Below are 17,020 nucleotides of genomic sequence, written 5' to 3' on the forward strand. Positions count from 1 at the left end.
TATTTATTATTATTATTATTATTATTATTTTTTTTTTTTTTTTTTTTTATCCACTTCAAATGTTGGCTACTGTATATTACATTACACTACTGTTCAAAAGTTGTTTTAGTTGTTTTTTTGCATAAATTAATACTATTCAACTGTTTTCATTACATTTTAAAACAAATTAAAATAGAAAATATTTAAAGATGCATATGTAAAATGCTAACAGGGCAAAAATCCTTATAGTTGAGTCCAGAGCTGCCTCTGTTTTTAGTCAAAGCTTGAAGGAAATAAGCAGCGCCTTGCTATTATAGGACAGCAAGAGTTTGAGAAAACCAGACAAACAAGACTGAAAGTTGCATCGTGAGCGCACCAAGGCTTCGTGGAATGAAGTGCATGCCTGTGGAGGTGATGTCATGCACACCTCTTATAAAAAAGCAGACTGCGCAAACAGGTGCTTCCGTCAGTCTCGCCGTCCGCTGACCTAGATCTTAAATTACAGCCGGTTTGTCTCACGACGGTGTCTTGTGTGCATTCACATGTGAGGTGTGTGTTTGAGTGAGAAGGGACTGAGTGACATCAGAGGTCGAAGTGCATCATCTAATGCATCGCCATAAAAGACATCATCCACATACAGTACAGCAGCTAGCAGTGTATGTGTCTGTCAGCTATGAATAAATTTGTCTAGCGATGTCAGTCATGCCCTTCTACTGCTCGTCCTGGGATTGGTGTGCGGTACCAGAGTTACTGTAAAGGTCTACTCCCTCTGCTGTGGACTGCAGGACAGTGGGCGGCACCAGTCCTGTCTTCTGAGTTCTAAGGTTCTTGACTAGCCTAGAACATGAGAGACAGTGTTCATCTGGTGCACGAAGTTACAGCTTTGAGCTAGAGAACCCTCCATGTGCTTGGCTGACTGCTTGGCCTCCAACACAAAGCAATATAAGATCAACACGTGACAAAACTAGGCCGCAACACTACAGAAAAACAGGCGAACACAAAGAACATGGATTGGAGCATGATAGTATCCATATCTGATCCGGGACAGTGTATTGCAATGCACAAACTAATCTATAAAGTCAAGTTTTGAACAATATTGATTTTCCAGGTTGACACTGCCCTCTTGTGGTCAGGAGCATTTCTGTTGTTTTGTGGCTTAATTCTGTTGTATTTTAAAATTGTCTTTGCTCTGTATATTTTATTGTGTTGTGCACCACAGGCCACCATAGTGACAGGTTTGGCTACGTTAATGCAGTTTGGTTTTATTACATTTTTATGGAGCCCCTAAAGGGACCAAAAAATGAGGTGTGAGGAAAAATTGTATTTTAATACTTTTGAATGTGCTTGCAAAACTTTCACATTCCTCACATAAATGTTGCATTTACTTGCAAAACCTGTGCTTTTCTGAGAAACTTTGTTTTTTTCTGAAAATGTTTGTGTTCCCTTAGAAACAGTATTTGCTTGCAAAACATTAGCTTTTTTTTGCCAACTTTCTGTTCTCTCGAGAAACACTGCATTTTCTTGCAAAACTTCTTTTCTTTAAAAACTTAAGAATTTTCTTGCAAAACGTTTTTGTTCTCCCAAGAAACACTGCATTTGCTTACAATTTTTTTAACGTTTTCTTTAAAAACTTCAGAATTTTCTTGCAAACTTTTGTTTTCCCAAGAAACACTGCATTTGCTTACAAAATGTTTTGTTTTCTTCAAAAACTTTAGAATTTTTTATGCAAAATTGTTTTGTTATCCCAAGAAACACTGCATTTGCTTACAATTTTTTTAACGTTTTCTTTAAAAACTTTAGAATTTTCTTGCAAAACTTTTTTGTCCTCCAAGAAACACTGCATTTGCTTACAACTTTTTTAATGTTTTCTTTAAAAACTTAAAAAAATTTTTTTGCAAAACTTTTTTGTTTTCCCAAGAAACACTGCATTTGCTTACAAATTTTTTAATGTTTTCTTTAAAAACTTTAGAATTTTTTATGCAAAACTTTTTTGTTCTCCCAAGAAACACTGCATTTGCTTACAATTTTTTTTAACATTTTCTTTAAAAACTTTAAAATTTTCTTGCAAAACTTTTTTGTTCTCCCAAGAAACACTGCATTTGCTTACAAATTTTTTATTGTTTTCTTTAAAAACTTTAGAATTTAGAATTTTTTATGCAAAACTTTTTTGTTCTCTCAAGAAACACTGTATTTGCTTACAAAATCTTTTGTTTTCTTTAAAAACTTTAGAATTTTTTATGCAAAACTTTTTTGTTCTCCCAAGAAACACTGCATTTGCTTACAATTTTTTTTAACATTTTCTTTAAAAACTTTAAAATTTTCTTGCAAAACTTTTTTGTTTTCCCAAGAAACACTGCATTTGCTTACAATTTTTTTAACGTTTTCTTTAAAAACTTTGGAATTTTCTTGCAAAACTTTTTTGTTCTCCCAAGAAACACCGCATTTGCTTACAAAATTTTAGCACTTTCTGACAAAACTTTTCCATTTTCTTTAAAAACATTAATTTCTTTGCAAATTTTTTTTTTTTTCTCAAGAAACACTGCATTTGCTTACAGAATTGTAGCTTTTCCTGCAAAACGTTTGCATTTTCTTTAAAAACTTTTGAATTTTCTTGGAAAACTTTTGTACTCTGCCAAGAAACACTGCTTTTGCTTGCAAGTGTAGTGTTTTCTTGCAAAACTTTGCGTTTTCCCAAGAAACTATGATTTGCAAGCAAAATTTTATTGGAGGAACAACACATTCAAATTTCCTCAGGGGAATGCAAAAATTTTGTGAGTAAATGCAAAAGCAATAAAATATAATATTTCTCTCATCAACCTGTTCCCATTAGAGGCTCAGAAACTTTTACTTGAAGTGAGGAAATGAACAATGCAAGCCGTTATATTGTGAGGAGTCGATAATTTCCTAAGTACTGCAGAGCCCATATTGTAAATTAAATGATTATATTTGATTACCTCTATTTTATGTTTAAATTACTTTTGGGGGTTAATAATAAAATAGCTTGTCAATTAAAAAAAAAAAGCCCATTTATTCCCTGATTTCTATGAGAGCAGATCTGAATAATCTTCCAGAACCAGCACAAGAACATGTCCTACTTGGAGCAAGTTCAGCAGTAAAATTTTGAGGTTCACTGATTATACTGCGGGATGTTGGGAGTATGTTGTGATTTTTTCAATCGGTTTCAATACAGAAAAAACAGCACAAGCACAACAAGTTTTTTGACTAGTTTCGTATCGCATACACTCCTGACACAACTGAGCAAACTCTAAAGCATCCTTTGGCTCAAGATGTGAAGCCAGCTACCTCAACTTAGCTCGGCTCTGCACAATGTCAAAACATCCACATCCATGAAAGCCTAAAAAACTTCTTATGAAGGGTTTGAGGGGGTTGATTGGTGAGCAAAGAAAACTTTGAAACACTTACAAAGCAGAAACTCAAGCGCTGAAAATGACTGGAGACAGTTTTCAAGATTAAATATGTATGAGGTAGTTCAGAATACTGCTGGCTTTTCATTTCATTTTAGAAATGTTACTAAGTGCAGATTAGGTTTGGTATTTGGCACCAAAAGGGGGTGCATTAGACCCCCATGAAACTTTGCTTCCATCTTGGCTTTTGGAGGCAATTGGGTAAACGATAAATAAGAGTGTCCATTATGAAGAAAATAATAACAATAATAAGACACATGTGCCAAGTTCTTAAAAATACACTCCGAAATGGTTTCATGTGTTTTTGACTTTTTTTTTTTTTAAAGAAGTTTTAATTTAACAACTCTGAAAATCTCATGTGGTGTAATAACCCAACATAATTACATTGTACTTAATCATCTTAATCTTTATTTATTTTTATTTTTTTTAAATATTTCTCAAGATAAAAAATGTAAACAAATATCATGAACTATTAATCCATAAATATCATGTTTTTTGGGAGAGTTTTTGCCACATGACATTTTACAGCATCAACAACTGTGACATAAAAAGGTCAAATTATATCTTAACAGATTTTTGATAGTCTTTTGATAGTTGTTATATAATTTCCTGTTTTATGCTTTTTTTCATGTTTTTTTCTGCATGTTGGTTGCAGTACATGTCTTTTGGGTTTTTTAAATATTAATAAGCAGTGAAGTATTCTTGGTAAAATTTCTGAAAAATAAGGTTTTATTTTAAAGATAATTAATTATTCATTATTTGTTTAATACAAGTTTTTATTTATTATGGCACAGGACAGCTGTTTTTTCATCACCCTGAAAAAAAATTATTTGAATAAATACATTTACATTAATTAATTTTTGAATAAATTAATAGAATTGGACAAAAATAAAAATAGAAATAAAATTAAATTAAATAAAATTAATAAAATTACAAAATTAAAAAATAAATAAATGACACACAAAGCAAATCACATCATTAACCCAATTTCTAAGCTGTCCAATAAGCCGTTTTTCTAGAATATGGTTTGGAGAATGGCAAAATTACTGATACTGACCATGTTTTTATGAAGTCATATTTTGAATTTGTGGGGTTTTAAAGCAAAAGCTTAGAATAGTGATAGTCTGAGAACCAACAATAACCGATATCTCAAAAAAAGAGAGTGACATTAGTGACTGTCAGGTCTTTAGTGAAGTCATCTTGAACGACTGCAGTGTGGGACGCCTGAGAGAATGTACAGTATCTGGATGGTGACTGTACTCATTACTTACCAGTGGCCGTTCTCTGACTCTTCTAGGAACTGTACTAAATCCCCCGCCTCCACGGAAATTTCTTGAGCGGTACCTGACTCGTACGTCAGCTGCACCTGATAGCGATCATTATCCCCCTTAAGAGAAAGAAAGAAGAGCATGATTTATTTCTGGGTCATGGCACCATTTTTTGGCTTTACTTGGAACTGGGGAGAAATGGGTAGGAAAGATAGACTCATGCAGTGGGGGTGTGTGTGTGTGTGTGTTCAGTCAATAGAAATCTTATCAGTTGTTTATTCAAGGCTGCCCTCTGGTGGTAGGAAGCATGTATGTGACATTTAATTCCCTCTGGCTACTGGTAAAGAGGTTCTGACTGACTTTGCGCTTCGTAGCTGTTATTAAGCCTCCTTACTGAAGCTGATCTCCTCTCCTCATGCATCAAGCAGAAGGATTAAAGAAAGAAACTCCTCTGGGTGTTTAAGAGTCTAAGATAATCTGACCTGGTTTTTGTGTTAATTGTGAAACATTGCTAGAGCCTATCTTTTATCTGAGCACCCTTAAAATCTATACAATCTTCCAGTTTTGGGACTTTTTTGTTTGTTAGCTTCTTACCTGAAAGGGACAATTTAACCAAAAAGTGAAAATAGTCATTTATTCAACCTCATGTCATTTCAAACCTCTTTACTCTCTTTTTCCCCCCCTGTGATTGATATTTAAAAAAAATATATTATAATTTGAAAAAGGCTCTCACAACACTGGACCTTCCCCAAAATGTTTTTTTTTTAAACTACATAATTTCAAACTATTGGTATTCTTGCAAAGTACTAATACTAATATATAAATATTAGTAATGAAATTAATTAAATGAAATGAAAATATGAAAGTAAAAACATTATGAAAAGAAGATTTTACAAGTCAGTGAGGTCCAAAGAACTTCAGGCCCCTAGACATTTTTTAAAATGTTTATTTATTTATTTATTGTAACAAATTGTTTACACTGCATAATTGCATAATTACAAACTATCAGCATTCTTGCAAAAATCTTAAGAAAACATCATATTCAATGAAAATATTTAATGTGTGAAAAATACTAATTAAAAATAATGTTAAAATGCATATTACATATAATGCATATTATATATATATATATATATATATATATATATATATATTTTTTTTTTTTTTTTTTACAAATTGTTTAAACTATATAATTTCAAACTATTGGTAAAATGAATCAAATCTTTTTTAATAAATGTAAAAACTATACTTTTAAAATGAAAATGTAAGATATTTCGAAAAATATTTTGATAAGATATTTTGAAAGTCAGTGAAGTCAAATGACCTTGTGACATTTTTCAAAATATCTTCTTTTTTGAATCAAATTAAATTAAACTATATAATTTCAAACTTGGTATTCTTGCAAAAATTATTAGTAATGAAATTAACAAAATTAAAAATGAAAAAAATAAATACTTATTTAAAAAAAAAAAAAAACGTGAGAAGTAGATATTTTAAAAGACAACGAGGTACAAAGAACTTTTTTTTGTAACCAATTGTTTAAATGGCATAACTACAAACTATTGGCATTCTTGCAAAAATCTTAAGAAAACTTAATATTCTATGATAATATTTAATGTGTGTGAAAAATACTCATTTAAACTAATAGCATATTAAATAAATGTGAACATTTTACTTTTAAAATTAAAATGTAAAAGTATAAATATTTTTTTAAAATAAGACATCTTGAAAGTCAGTGATGTCAAATGACGTTGGACCCTGAGATATTTTTTTAAGTATCTTCTTTAGTTTGTAATTGTTTAAACTGTATAAATTCAAACTACTGGTATTCTTGCGAATTTCTTAGTAAAAAAAAAAAAAACTTAATATTCTATTTAAATATTTAATGTTTGTAAAAAATTAGAACTAATATTTAAAATAATGTCAAATATCAACTAATTGCAAATTGCATATATAAACTGATATAGTAATTGCAAGTATAAATAATATTCCACAGAAGAAAGAAAGTCATAGTTTGGGATGACATAAGAGTGTAAACAATGATCTCTTTAAGATTACACATTTGAAAGGTTTAAGGGGAACACATGAGGACAGGCGTGTGGGTAAAGACGTCGTAGTCCCAGACACATACATTTTTGTTCTGTCCTTCATCCTCTCCATCTGAGGAAATGGAGAGTTCTTCGGCACTTGATGGAATGGTCTCAAAATCCTCAGCGTCCATTGATGGGAGACGCCGTTGACTCCATCCTGGAAAGCGGTACACATGAGTTAACATCATTCAGTAAAACCCTTATGAGAGACAATGCTCAGGGAATAGTCTAGTGCTCGAGTTTGCCAGAAAAATCATCTGTGAAAGGAAGACAAGATGTTCAGGCACTCAATGAAAATAACTCTGACGGATTCTGTCACCGTCAGGCATCGGATGAGGAATGAAAATAGACGAAAACACCCGAGAGAACCCAATATGATTGGCATATCACTGCCTCTTTTCACATGATTACCTGGTTGAGACGCAGACCTTGGCACAGCGGGCTTGGTACCGGCAGTACCTTTACTTTTGCTCTCAGCGGGAAGTGCACCTCGCATGGTGTCTGTGAGAAAATTCACTGACTTATCAAACATGACCTCTTTAATGGTAGCGTTGCAGGTGAAACCGAACCGCACATTAGCATGCATGAATTGCTAACAGTCAACTGACGGAAAAACATAAAAAACAATTCACAGGAAAACAAAAACCAAAACCACAGGAAGTCACTTGCACCTAAGAAAACTACACACAACCTTATCTCAACAAGAGAGAGCATGATAAAACAAGGTACCGCTCAAAGAAAGGAAGGAAAAGTGCTTGATTTGGAGGATGATACATGCTCGTATATGAACTGTAAACACCAACACAACGGCGCAAGCAAAAACACATTTCCAATGCGGATCAGATAAACAAAACCAGTAGCAAATGAAATCTGATAGCCTGATGGTTAAGATTAATGCAGGCACAACTACACACAAGGCTTTTTCACAAATTCTTAGTAAAGTCTTGGTAGCATCTGTGAGAATGGGTTGGAAATTACAAATCAGTAATGTTTGGCCATGTATTTTTGTATAATTATAATAACTGTACATTTTTTAAATCTCTGTTTTTAAATAAATAAATATAAATAAATAATAAAATAACAATAATAATAAATTATTTATTTATTTATTTATTGGAAAGAAAACATATTCAATGAAAGAAAAAGAAAAAAGTCCAAAAACTTATTTACATGTAAAAACAAATTAAGTTTTAATAATAATAATAATAATACAATTTATTAAATGATAAACACTTGCTATATATATATATATATATATATATATATAATCATTTTGTGTTGATAACTGTTATAGATATAAATAATAAATAATGAAAAGTAATATTTACACAATCATTCCAGAAGTAAATATTAATAAATGTTAAAAATAAGCTTTTAAATTAATATTAATAATAATAATATTTATAAAATGTACATTTTACATTATTCATTATAATATACATATATTAAAATCTAATCATGTTTGTGTTGATCACTGTAATGGATGTAAATAATAAATAACACAATAATAAATAATTATTTGCACAATAATTTTGTAATATAATATTAATAAGTGTTAAAAAATACACTTTTATATTAATAATGATAAAATGATAAACACTAGCTAAATGAATACATGTAAATATTACATAAATTATAATAATATTACGAAATCGAATCTTTTTTCGAATTTTTGTGTTGATCACTGTAACGAATATAAATAATAAATAAGTTATTTTTTCAAAATAATTTCAGAAATAAATATTAATAAATGTTTAAAATACACTTTTAAATGAATAACAACAATAACAAATAAACAAATATAAATTTGTAAATAAAAAAATAAAAGTAATAATAATAAAAGTTGTAAAATAATTGATTAATGCATTTGCATGCATTTACATTTGTAAAGTAAATTATTAAAAAAACAAAAAACAAACAAATTGAAAATAATATACTCTGCTACATAAATGCATGTAAAAAAATAAATATTAAATTATTTTTATTATAATAACACAAAATAAAATAAAAGGGGTACTTGCATGGTAACTCCAGATTCTTTAACTTTGCAAACAGTGTTCTGTCGCTTTAAAAAAAAAAAAAAAAACCCATCTGGCCACTTACTACAAACAATAAATGAATAAAAACAAACCCACAAACATCTTACAAGGACTGTGTTCAACATGCAACATGCTGTGCAGTCCACGTGGTACCTTCATAGCCAAACGGCGTAGGGTCGCTCTTGATCTGATGCCTCTTGCTCTTAAGGCTAGAGGAGAGAGGAACTAAGCACAAACATGCATTTCTGTTAGAAAGGAAGTCCAGCTCATCGATCACAATCTCTCAACCTATCCATCCAAGATTAATTATCACAATAATCTTTCATTATTCCCCTGCAGTTGCGATGCTTTCATTACAATAAAAGAGAATAATGGGGCCACGGGAAACAAAAGGCTCATGTGCATCTAAATTCTCATTCACATTCCCAGAGCTGCGCAGCAGGGCTACACTGCTAAATGTCACGCAACATCCCAAATGTCAGCTTATCAAGAGACAGTATTTATTATTCAATGCAGCTGTCCCTTCATGTTTTTTAGGGGATTCATTTGCTCTGAAGTGCACAGTTTGATTCTATGCATTTCAAACATTTCATACGAGCTGTAATGAAGAAGCTTGGGATGTCAAAGGATCATAGTAAAATATGAAAAAATGCCAGTCTCTGAGTAAAAGGCCCAGCTTTAACGAGGTGTAATGAGGCCACTGGACTTTCTCAGTTTTTGAGTAAGGTTCACCCAGACCCTTGTGGTGCAGGACATGTAGCAACATAATTAACTGGTAACCGGTATCAGATACTTTTTGGTCATTTTGGTACATTATGACCACAGAACAGGTTTTATCAAAACGATTTAAAGCTGCATGCCAACAATGCAGCTAGCAAACTAGAATATGCAAGCATGCAACATAATGGGAGTGCTCAAGTTTGTCGTGTCGCTTGCAGTGCAGGTGGGTTATTACTCTTCTACCCCCGTTAAAACAATTTAGAAACATGCTCAAAGGTGACCCTGCACCCAAGTAAAACCACAACCAGATTTTGTACCTTTAGTGCGCGGTGCAGAGGCGGAGCTTACGGTTGAGGCTAAAGAAAAGCGGCGTGTGACCTCTGTCTCCTTAGGCGTGGGTTCTGGAGTGAAAGGCAGGGATGGGTTAGTAGTTAGTCTGATTTAAGAGAAAACAAGATGAAGTGGTGAAATGAGAGACAGGAGGATGTATGCGGAGAAAACCTATTTGAGGTGGATTAAAGTTAGCTATGTTTAGCAATGGTGCTCATAAGGGTGGTAGAGTTCGAGCTTCACGTCATTTCTCATTTTCCCGCTTTCTATAATTACTGTCCTGTTGATCTCTTGCTCTACTTCTCTATGTACCAAAACAAAGTGATGATAGTAAGTCATCTAATGAAGATAGACAAACAGATAGATAGATGATAGATAGATAGATAGATAGATAGATAGATAGATAGATAGATTATTTGACAGACACAGACAGAGAGACAGACAGAGACAAATTATGATAGACAGACAGACAGACAGTCAGATAGATAAATAAACAGATAGACAGACAGACAGACAGACAGACAGATAGATAGATAGATAGATAGATGGATAGATAGATAATCTGACAGATCGACAAATTATTAGACAGACAGACAGACAGACAGATAGATAATTTGACAGATCGACAGACAAATTATTTGACAGACAGACAGACAGACAGATAGATAGATAATTTGACAGATCGACAGACAAATTATTTGCCAGACAGACAGACAGACAGATAGATAGATAGATAGATAGATAATCTGACAGATCGACAGACAAATTATTTGACAGACAGACAGACAGATAGATAGACAGATATAGATAGACAGATATAGATAGATAGATAGATAGATAGATAGATAGATAATCTGACCGATCGACAGACAAATTATTTGACAGACAGACAGACAGACAGATAGTTAGATAGATAGATAGACAGATAGATAGAGATAGATAGATAGACAGATAGATAGATAGATAGATAGATAGATAGATAGATAGATAGATAGATAGATAGATAGATAGATCATTTGACAGATCGACAAATTATTTGACAGACAGACAGATAGATAGATAAATAGATAGATAACTTGACAGATTGACAGACAAATTACTTGACAGACAGACAGACAGACAGATAGATAGATAGAAAGATAATCTGACAGATCGACAAATTATTTGACAGACAGACAGATAGATAGATAGATAGATAGATAATTTGACAGATCGACAGACAAATTATTTGACAGACAGACAGACAGACAGATAGATAGATAAATAGATAGATAGATAATTTGACAGATCGACAGACAAATTATTTGACAGACAGACAGATAGATAGATAGATAGATAGATAGACAGATAGATAGATAATCTGACAGACAAATTATTTGACAGACAGATAGATAGATAAATAGACAGATAGATAGAAAGACAGACAGACAGACAGACAGATAGATAGATAGATAGATAGATCATTTGACAGATCGACAGACAAATTATTTGACAGACGGACAGACAGACAGACAGATAGATAGATAGATAGATAGATAGATAGATAGATAGATAGATAGATAGATGGATAGATGGATGGATGTATGGACATCCTACTCAAAAATGCCAATACTGTTTTGAACATGTCAAGAGAGTCGTTGTAAGCTCAGTGTAACACTACACCATGGCGTTTGCTTGAGCTTGAAGTATCTCAATTCTTCTGTTGTCTTCAGCGGAGGCTGACCTGCTTTGCACACAATTCAGATTCCTCTGAGAATTCAAATGTTCTGCGATGACAAAGCTCTTGAGGTTGCCACGCTCCTTTCAGAAGTCACTCATGTCGGAAAAAAGGCATAAGTGATCTCAGAGGCGACTGACAGAGAGTGATGACAATGAATTTTAACAACAGGGACAACAGGCACACACCAGGATGAGATGATGGATGAGTCCAAATAGAGATGAGCCGTGATGCGGTGCTGTTACCTGCAGGGAGAGACCTGCGGTTTGACAGGCCCTGTAAGGTGAAGCGCTTTCTAGCGAGAGCAGATCGCTCTGAGCCGAGGCTGGCTGAAGCGTCAGCTATAAGAGGAGAGGAGGACAGCACTGCGGTTAAAGCAGCAGGTAGAAAGGGAGGAAGGTGAGGTGAACAGCAGAGAAAAGAGATCAAGATAGATCTGTCACGACAAATAATTGTTTTGTCTATGACGGAGAACATATATACTGAAAAACATATATACTGTTTTTGTTGTATTGTGATATCAGGTGTTATGTTTCCCCATACAGCAGAAAAGCAAACATTACCTGCAAATAAAAGCTAGATAAAAGCTCTTAGATTTCATCAAAAATCTCTTATCTTGTGTTCTGAAGATGAACACAGGTCTTACGCTTTTGGAACGACATGAGGGTGAGTAAGTAATGACAGAATTTTCATTTTTGGGTGAACTATCGCTTTAATGCTATATACATAAATAGTACATTATCTCTACAGCATGAAGCACCATAGATAACTCAAATGAGTAGATATTGTGTTAAATATTGTAAAATATTACACATAATATCATAATTGGAATTTCTTAGTAAATATGTAATAATCTGCATTATATTATACTCTCTAGATCTTGCATTGGCAGTGGCTTTTGAACAAAAGCATCAGGTAACCACATCTGTAACATAACAGATGTTTCAGAAGCATCAAAGACTAAAGTGAGACATGTTTATGAGTGCGAAACATCTCCAACTCAGGTCAGAGACTCATAATCCTCTGCCTCCAGGCTGGCTTTGTCAGGGGCGCTGGGTCAGCACAGAGAGGACTTCTATCCTCAGAGGAACTAAACACCTGTCACAATCCTTTACTCATTCAAAATGTGCAACCTGACAGCAAGCTAAGACCAAACTGAGCGATATTTACCCCAAACCACCTCTTCAGACGCCAATGAACACACGGTGAGGTACACAAGAGCAGGCAAGGTCAGACCAACCGACACGGCACAGGACTTCTACCCCGGCACAGTACGTTCAGTATCGTAACTGAGCTTCATCTCAAAATACCTTGCCAAGGGGAATGAAGCTTTGAAGTGCTTACCACTAACCAATTACCCACTGGCAATTTAACAGCCATTACAGCAGAGATTAGACATAATAGCCTAATTAAGGAAAATACACTAAATGGTTAAAAAGTAAGTAGGAGAGAGGAAGACAGACATCACTCTGTGATAAACAGCCTGTCACTACAAATGACCGTGAATCCGGAGTGCTTGTTGACCCGCTGCAGGCTCTGAAGGGCGAATAGTTCTGATTGTTTGGTTGGTTAGAGAAACGGCAGGTTTTATATGGGATTTTTTAAGGCTCTCACCTCGTTTCTGACGCATATTTGGGCCTGTTTCGCCACGTCTGTAGCCTGTTTCAGGACTGGAAGAGTCAGACTGCCGGAGAGCAGTTTTGCGCATATTTCTGTCAATAAAAAAATAGATGCAAATGTCACAAGAATATGCATATGCACGCATACAGTGGCCCCTGAAGTATTTCAACACTTACATCAAATTATTTCACCAAAAACATTTTAAACTAAAAATCTACATATGCACATACACTATAGTTCACAAGTTCGGAAGCCTGTTTCCACCACTGAATAAAAAAATAAATAAAAAAGGTAATTGCGACTTTTTTCTCACAACTTGCAGTTGCGAGTTATAAAATCAGATTTCTGAGAAATAGTGTTGCAATTCTGAGAGTTAAAATATATAAACTCACAATTCTGAAAACACTTTTTTTCCCTCCTTTAGAATTGGACTTTATAACTCAGAACAAGTTACAAGTTTATATCTCACAATTCTAAGAAAAAAAGTCAGACTTAAGAGATGTAAACTTGCAGTTATAAAAAAAAATCTGAATTATGAGATAAACTCACATTTGTAAGAAAATAAGTCAGAATTGCGAGAAACAAATTTACATTCGCAAAAAAAGTCAAAATTATGAGATAAACTCGCATTCCTGAGAAAATAAGTCAGAATTGCAAGATACAAACTTGCATTTCTGAGAAAAAAAGTCAGAACTGGAAGAAATAAACTTGCATTTGTGAAAAAAAATAAGAATTGCAAGATACAAACTTGTATTTGCAAGAAAAAAAGTCAGAATTATGAGATATAAACTTGCAACTGCAAGAAAATAAGTTAGAATTGCGAGATACAAACTCACATTTGCGAAAAAAATGTAGAATTACGAGATAAATTTGCATTTTTGAAAAAAACAAATCTGAATTGCGAGATACAAACTCGTGTTTGTGAGACAAAAGTCACAATTATGAGATACAAACTCGCATTTGCAAGAAAAAAGTCAGAATTTTTATCACGCAATTCTGAGGAAATGTCAGAATTGTGACTTTATATCTCATAGACTTCCATAGACTTCCATAGAACAGTAGTATATATATGCATATGCAGTTTTTTTAGTATCTATTAAAAATGAATGCATCTCTTTTGAACTTTGTATTTATCAATGAATTCAGAAAAAAAATGAATGACAGATTCCACAAAAACATGAAGCAGCACAACTGTTCTCAACATTCATAATAATAATAATAATAGATTTCTGGAGCATAAAATAAGTTGCTAATTTTGTCCAAAAACATCTTACAGACCCTAAACTTTTGAAACACTGCCTGCATTTAAATACACAATAATATTTCAATAACCATAAGGATGTGGTCATGTATTCTTTATATTCTTATGTAAGATCAAGTAAACATATTTCTATAAAATAATAACATAGTTTCTAGAAATCTGAATAACACATGTGCTTAGTATATCATTAACCAGAAGTGTGAGTCATAAACACTCCATTATATCCACCATAAGTACATATTTGTATGCTTTTTGTTTTTGCTTTGTTATTATTAAAGTACAATATGATTTATCAAACCGTTCTGGACGTCAAACATTAACATAAGAACTACACCCATGGTTGCTTAACTAGGACTCCTGTGTAAACTTAAGGTAAGTTGACTTTACAGTAAACCACATCGGGGCCAGTTAGATAAAAGCTCATTTAAAAATGGCTATGAAATACCTCATAGGAGCATGGTAGATGTTCTCCGTAATCTTCTGATGGAGCTGACTGGCTTCTATGCAGTGAAAGAGGTCATACAGAGGTTATTCGATGTTCACGTAGTATATTCACACAGCACACAAAACAGCTCCAGGATTCGTTTGGTCTTTGATGTCGATTTCAGTAGCTTTACTAAGCAACCATGAAAACTAAAAACTTCAGATAACATCATGTTACATCTATCAGATAGAACCACAACAAAGTCAGATGATCTCTTCAGGTGTTTCAAAGCACTGAGGAGAAATGTGTAAATACTTTTCATGCAAAAAAAAGTTAAGAAGCTGAGGTTGTTTCAGGTTGTCATTTTAAGTGGTGACATGATAAATCATGTTTTCTCAAGGATTTCTTTATTAGACCTGCGTTGAAGGGAATGTTTACTCAGAAATACCTCGGCAGGCTTCCAGCTGGCTTGTTAAGACTTTGCGGATCTCTGACACCCACGTGTTCTTCACTTCCATCGAAGGGGCCTGACAGAGAATTCAGGACATGTTATAATGGTGGGAATCTTCCTGCTATGGGACAACAGTTCCCTCTCATGGCCAATAAATGGAACAACATGATAAATGATAATCGATGACCTATAAAATGCACAGGAACTTTGACAACAGCATACAATACAATAACAGACTTACACTGGACCCTTCGTATTCTGAAAATGATTAATGTTAAGAAAACACAATTTTGTGTCCTGTGACGCTGAGCTGTACCTGAACGATGTAAACTTCCTCTCTGCCATTGTACCAGATTTCAAACTTCTTGATGTCTCCCTTTACATTTTCTGTGATTCCCACCGAGCTCATCTGGGGAAAAAAAAACACATCACTGATCAGTTTCTCACCTAATCAAATGTAATATGATCTAAAATGTATTTAATTTTTAGCTTGTCCCACATTTAATTCACTACTCATCATTTTGATACACTGATAATAATGATTTAGATGGAAATTATTGCTCTATAGGTAAGTCATGACGCTAATGACGCAAAATTGTATGACAGGGTCACACTAGCAAGGGAAAAACAATGCAAAGTATTGTTTGATTATTTAATTATGCAATGATTATTTACAATATTATGGCTGTATATTAAACTAAAATACTTCAGATATTTCTAGTTTTACTTCAGATGTTTCTAGCATATTGTTAGTATGTTGCTAGCATGATTAACATGTTTCTAGCATGATTACCATGTTGCTAGCATGCCACTAACACAATTAACATGTTTTTAACATGATTAACGTTTTTAGCATGTTTTAGCATGATTATTGTTTTTAAAATGATTAACGTTTATAGCATCTTTTTACCATGTTGCTAGCATGTTTCTAACATGATTAGCTTGTTTTTGGCATCTTTATAGCATGTTTTAGCTAGCATGTTTCTAACATGATTAACATGTTTCCAGCATGTTTCTAGCATGGTTAACATGTTGTTAGCATGATTAGAATGTTGCTAGCACGTTTCTAACATGATTAACATGTTTCCAGTATGTTTCTAGCATGATTAACATGTTTTTTAAACATGATTAACATGTTTCTAACATGTTAGCACGATTAGCATGTTGCTAGCATGTTTCTAACATGATTAACATGTTTCCAGCATGTTTCTAGCATGGTTAACATGTTGTTAGCATGATTAGTATGTTGCTAACATGTTTCTAACATTCTAACATGATGTTTTTTAAACATGATTAACATGTTTCTAACATGTTAGCACGATTAACATGTAGCTAGCATGTTTTTAACATGATTAACATGTTTCTAGCATGGTTAACATGTTGTTAGCATGATTAGAATGTTGCTAGCATGTTTCTAACATGATTAACATGTTTCCAGCATGTTTCTAGCATGATTAACATGTTTTTTAAACATGATTAACATGTTTCTAACATGTTAGCACGATTAGCATGTTGCTAGCATGTTTCTAACATGATTAACATGTTTCCAGCATGTTTCTAGCATGGTTAACATGTTGTTAGCATGATTAGTATGTTGCTAACATGTTTCTAACATTCTAACATGATGTTTTTTAAACATGATTAACATGTTTCTAACATGTTAGCACGATTAGCATGTAGCTAGCATGTTTCTAAC

At 33.2% G+C, this 17,020-nt stretch overlaps 1 protein-coding gene across 1 annotated transcript in view; it reads right to left on the minus strand.

Annotated features, from left to right (window-relative positions):
- mcf2l2 (MCF.2 cell line derived transforming sequence-like 2) overlaps positions 1 to 17,020 on the minus strand; it is a 113,333-nt gene that overhangs the window by 3,158 nt on the left and 93,155 nt on the right. Inside the window, 11 exon segments of the mRNA XM_051122421.1 lie at positions 722 to 816; positions 4,676 to 4,791; positions 6,804 to 6,919; positions 7,174 to 7,263; positions 8,955 to 9,026; positions 9,839 to 9,922; positions 11,814 to 11,909; positions 13,183 to 13,280; positions 14,895 to 14,949; positions 15,322 to 15,400; positions 15,641 to 15,733. Of these exon segments, the coding sequence (XP_050978378.1) occupies positions 722 to 816; positions 4,676 to 4,791; positions 6,804 to 6,919; positions 7,174 to 7,263; positions 8,955 to 9,026; positions 9,839 to 9,922; positions 11,814 to 11,909; positions 13,183 to 13,280; positions 14,895 to 14,949; positions 15,322 to 15,400; positions 15,641 to 15,733 (994 nt within the window).

This window comes from Labeo rohita, chromosome 11 (assembly GCF_022985175.1).
Source record: "Labeo rohita strain BAU-BD-2019 chromosome 11, IGBB_LRoh.1.0, whole genome shotgun sequence".
NCBI lineage: Eukaryota > Metazoa > Chordata > Actinopteri > Cypriniformes > Cyprinidae > Labeo > Labeo rohita.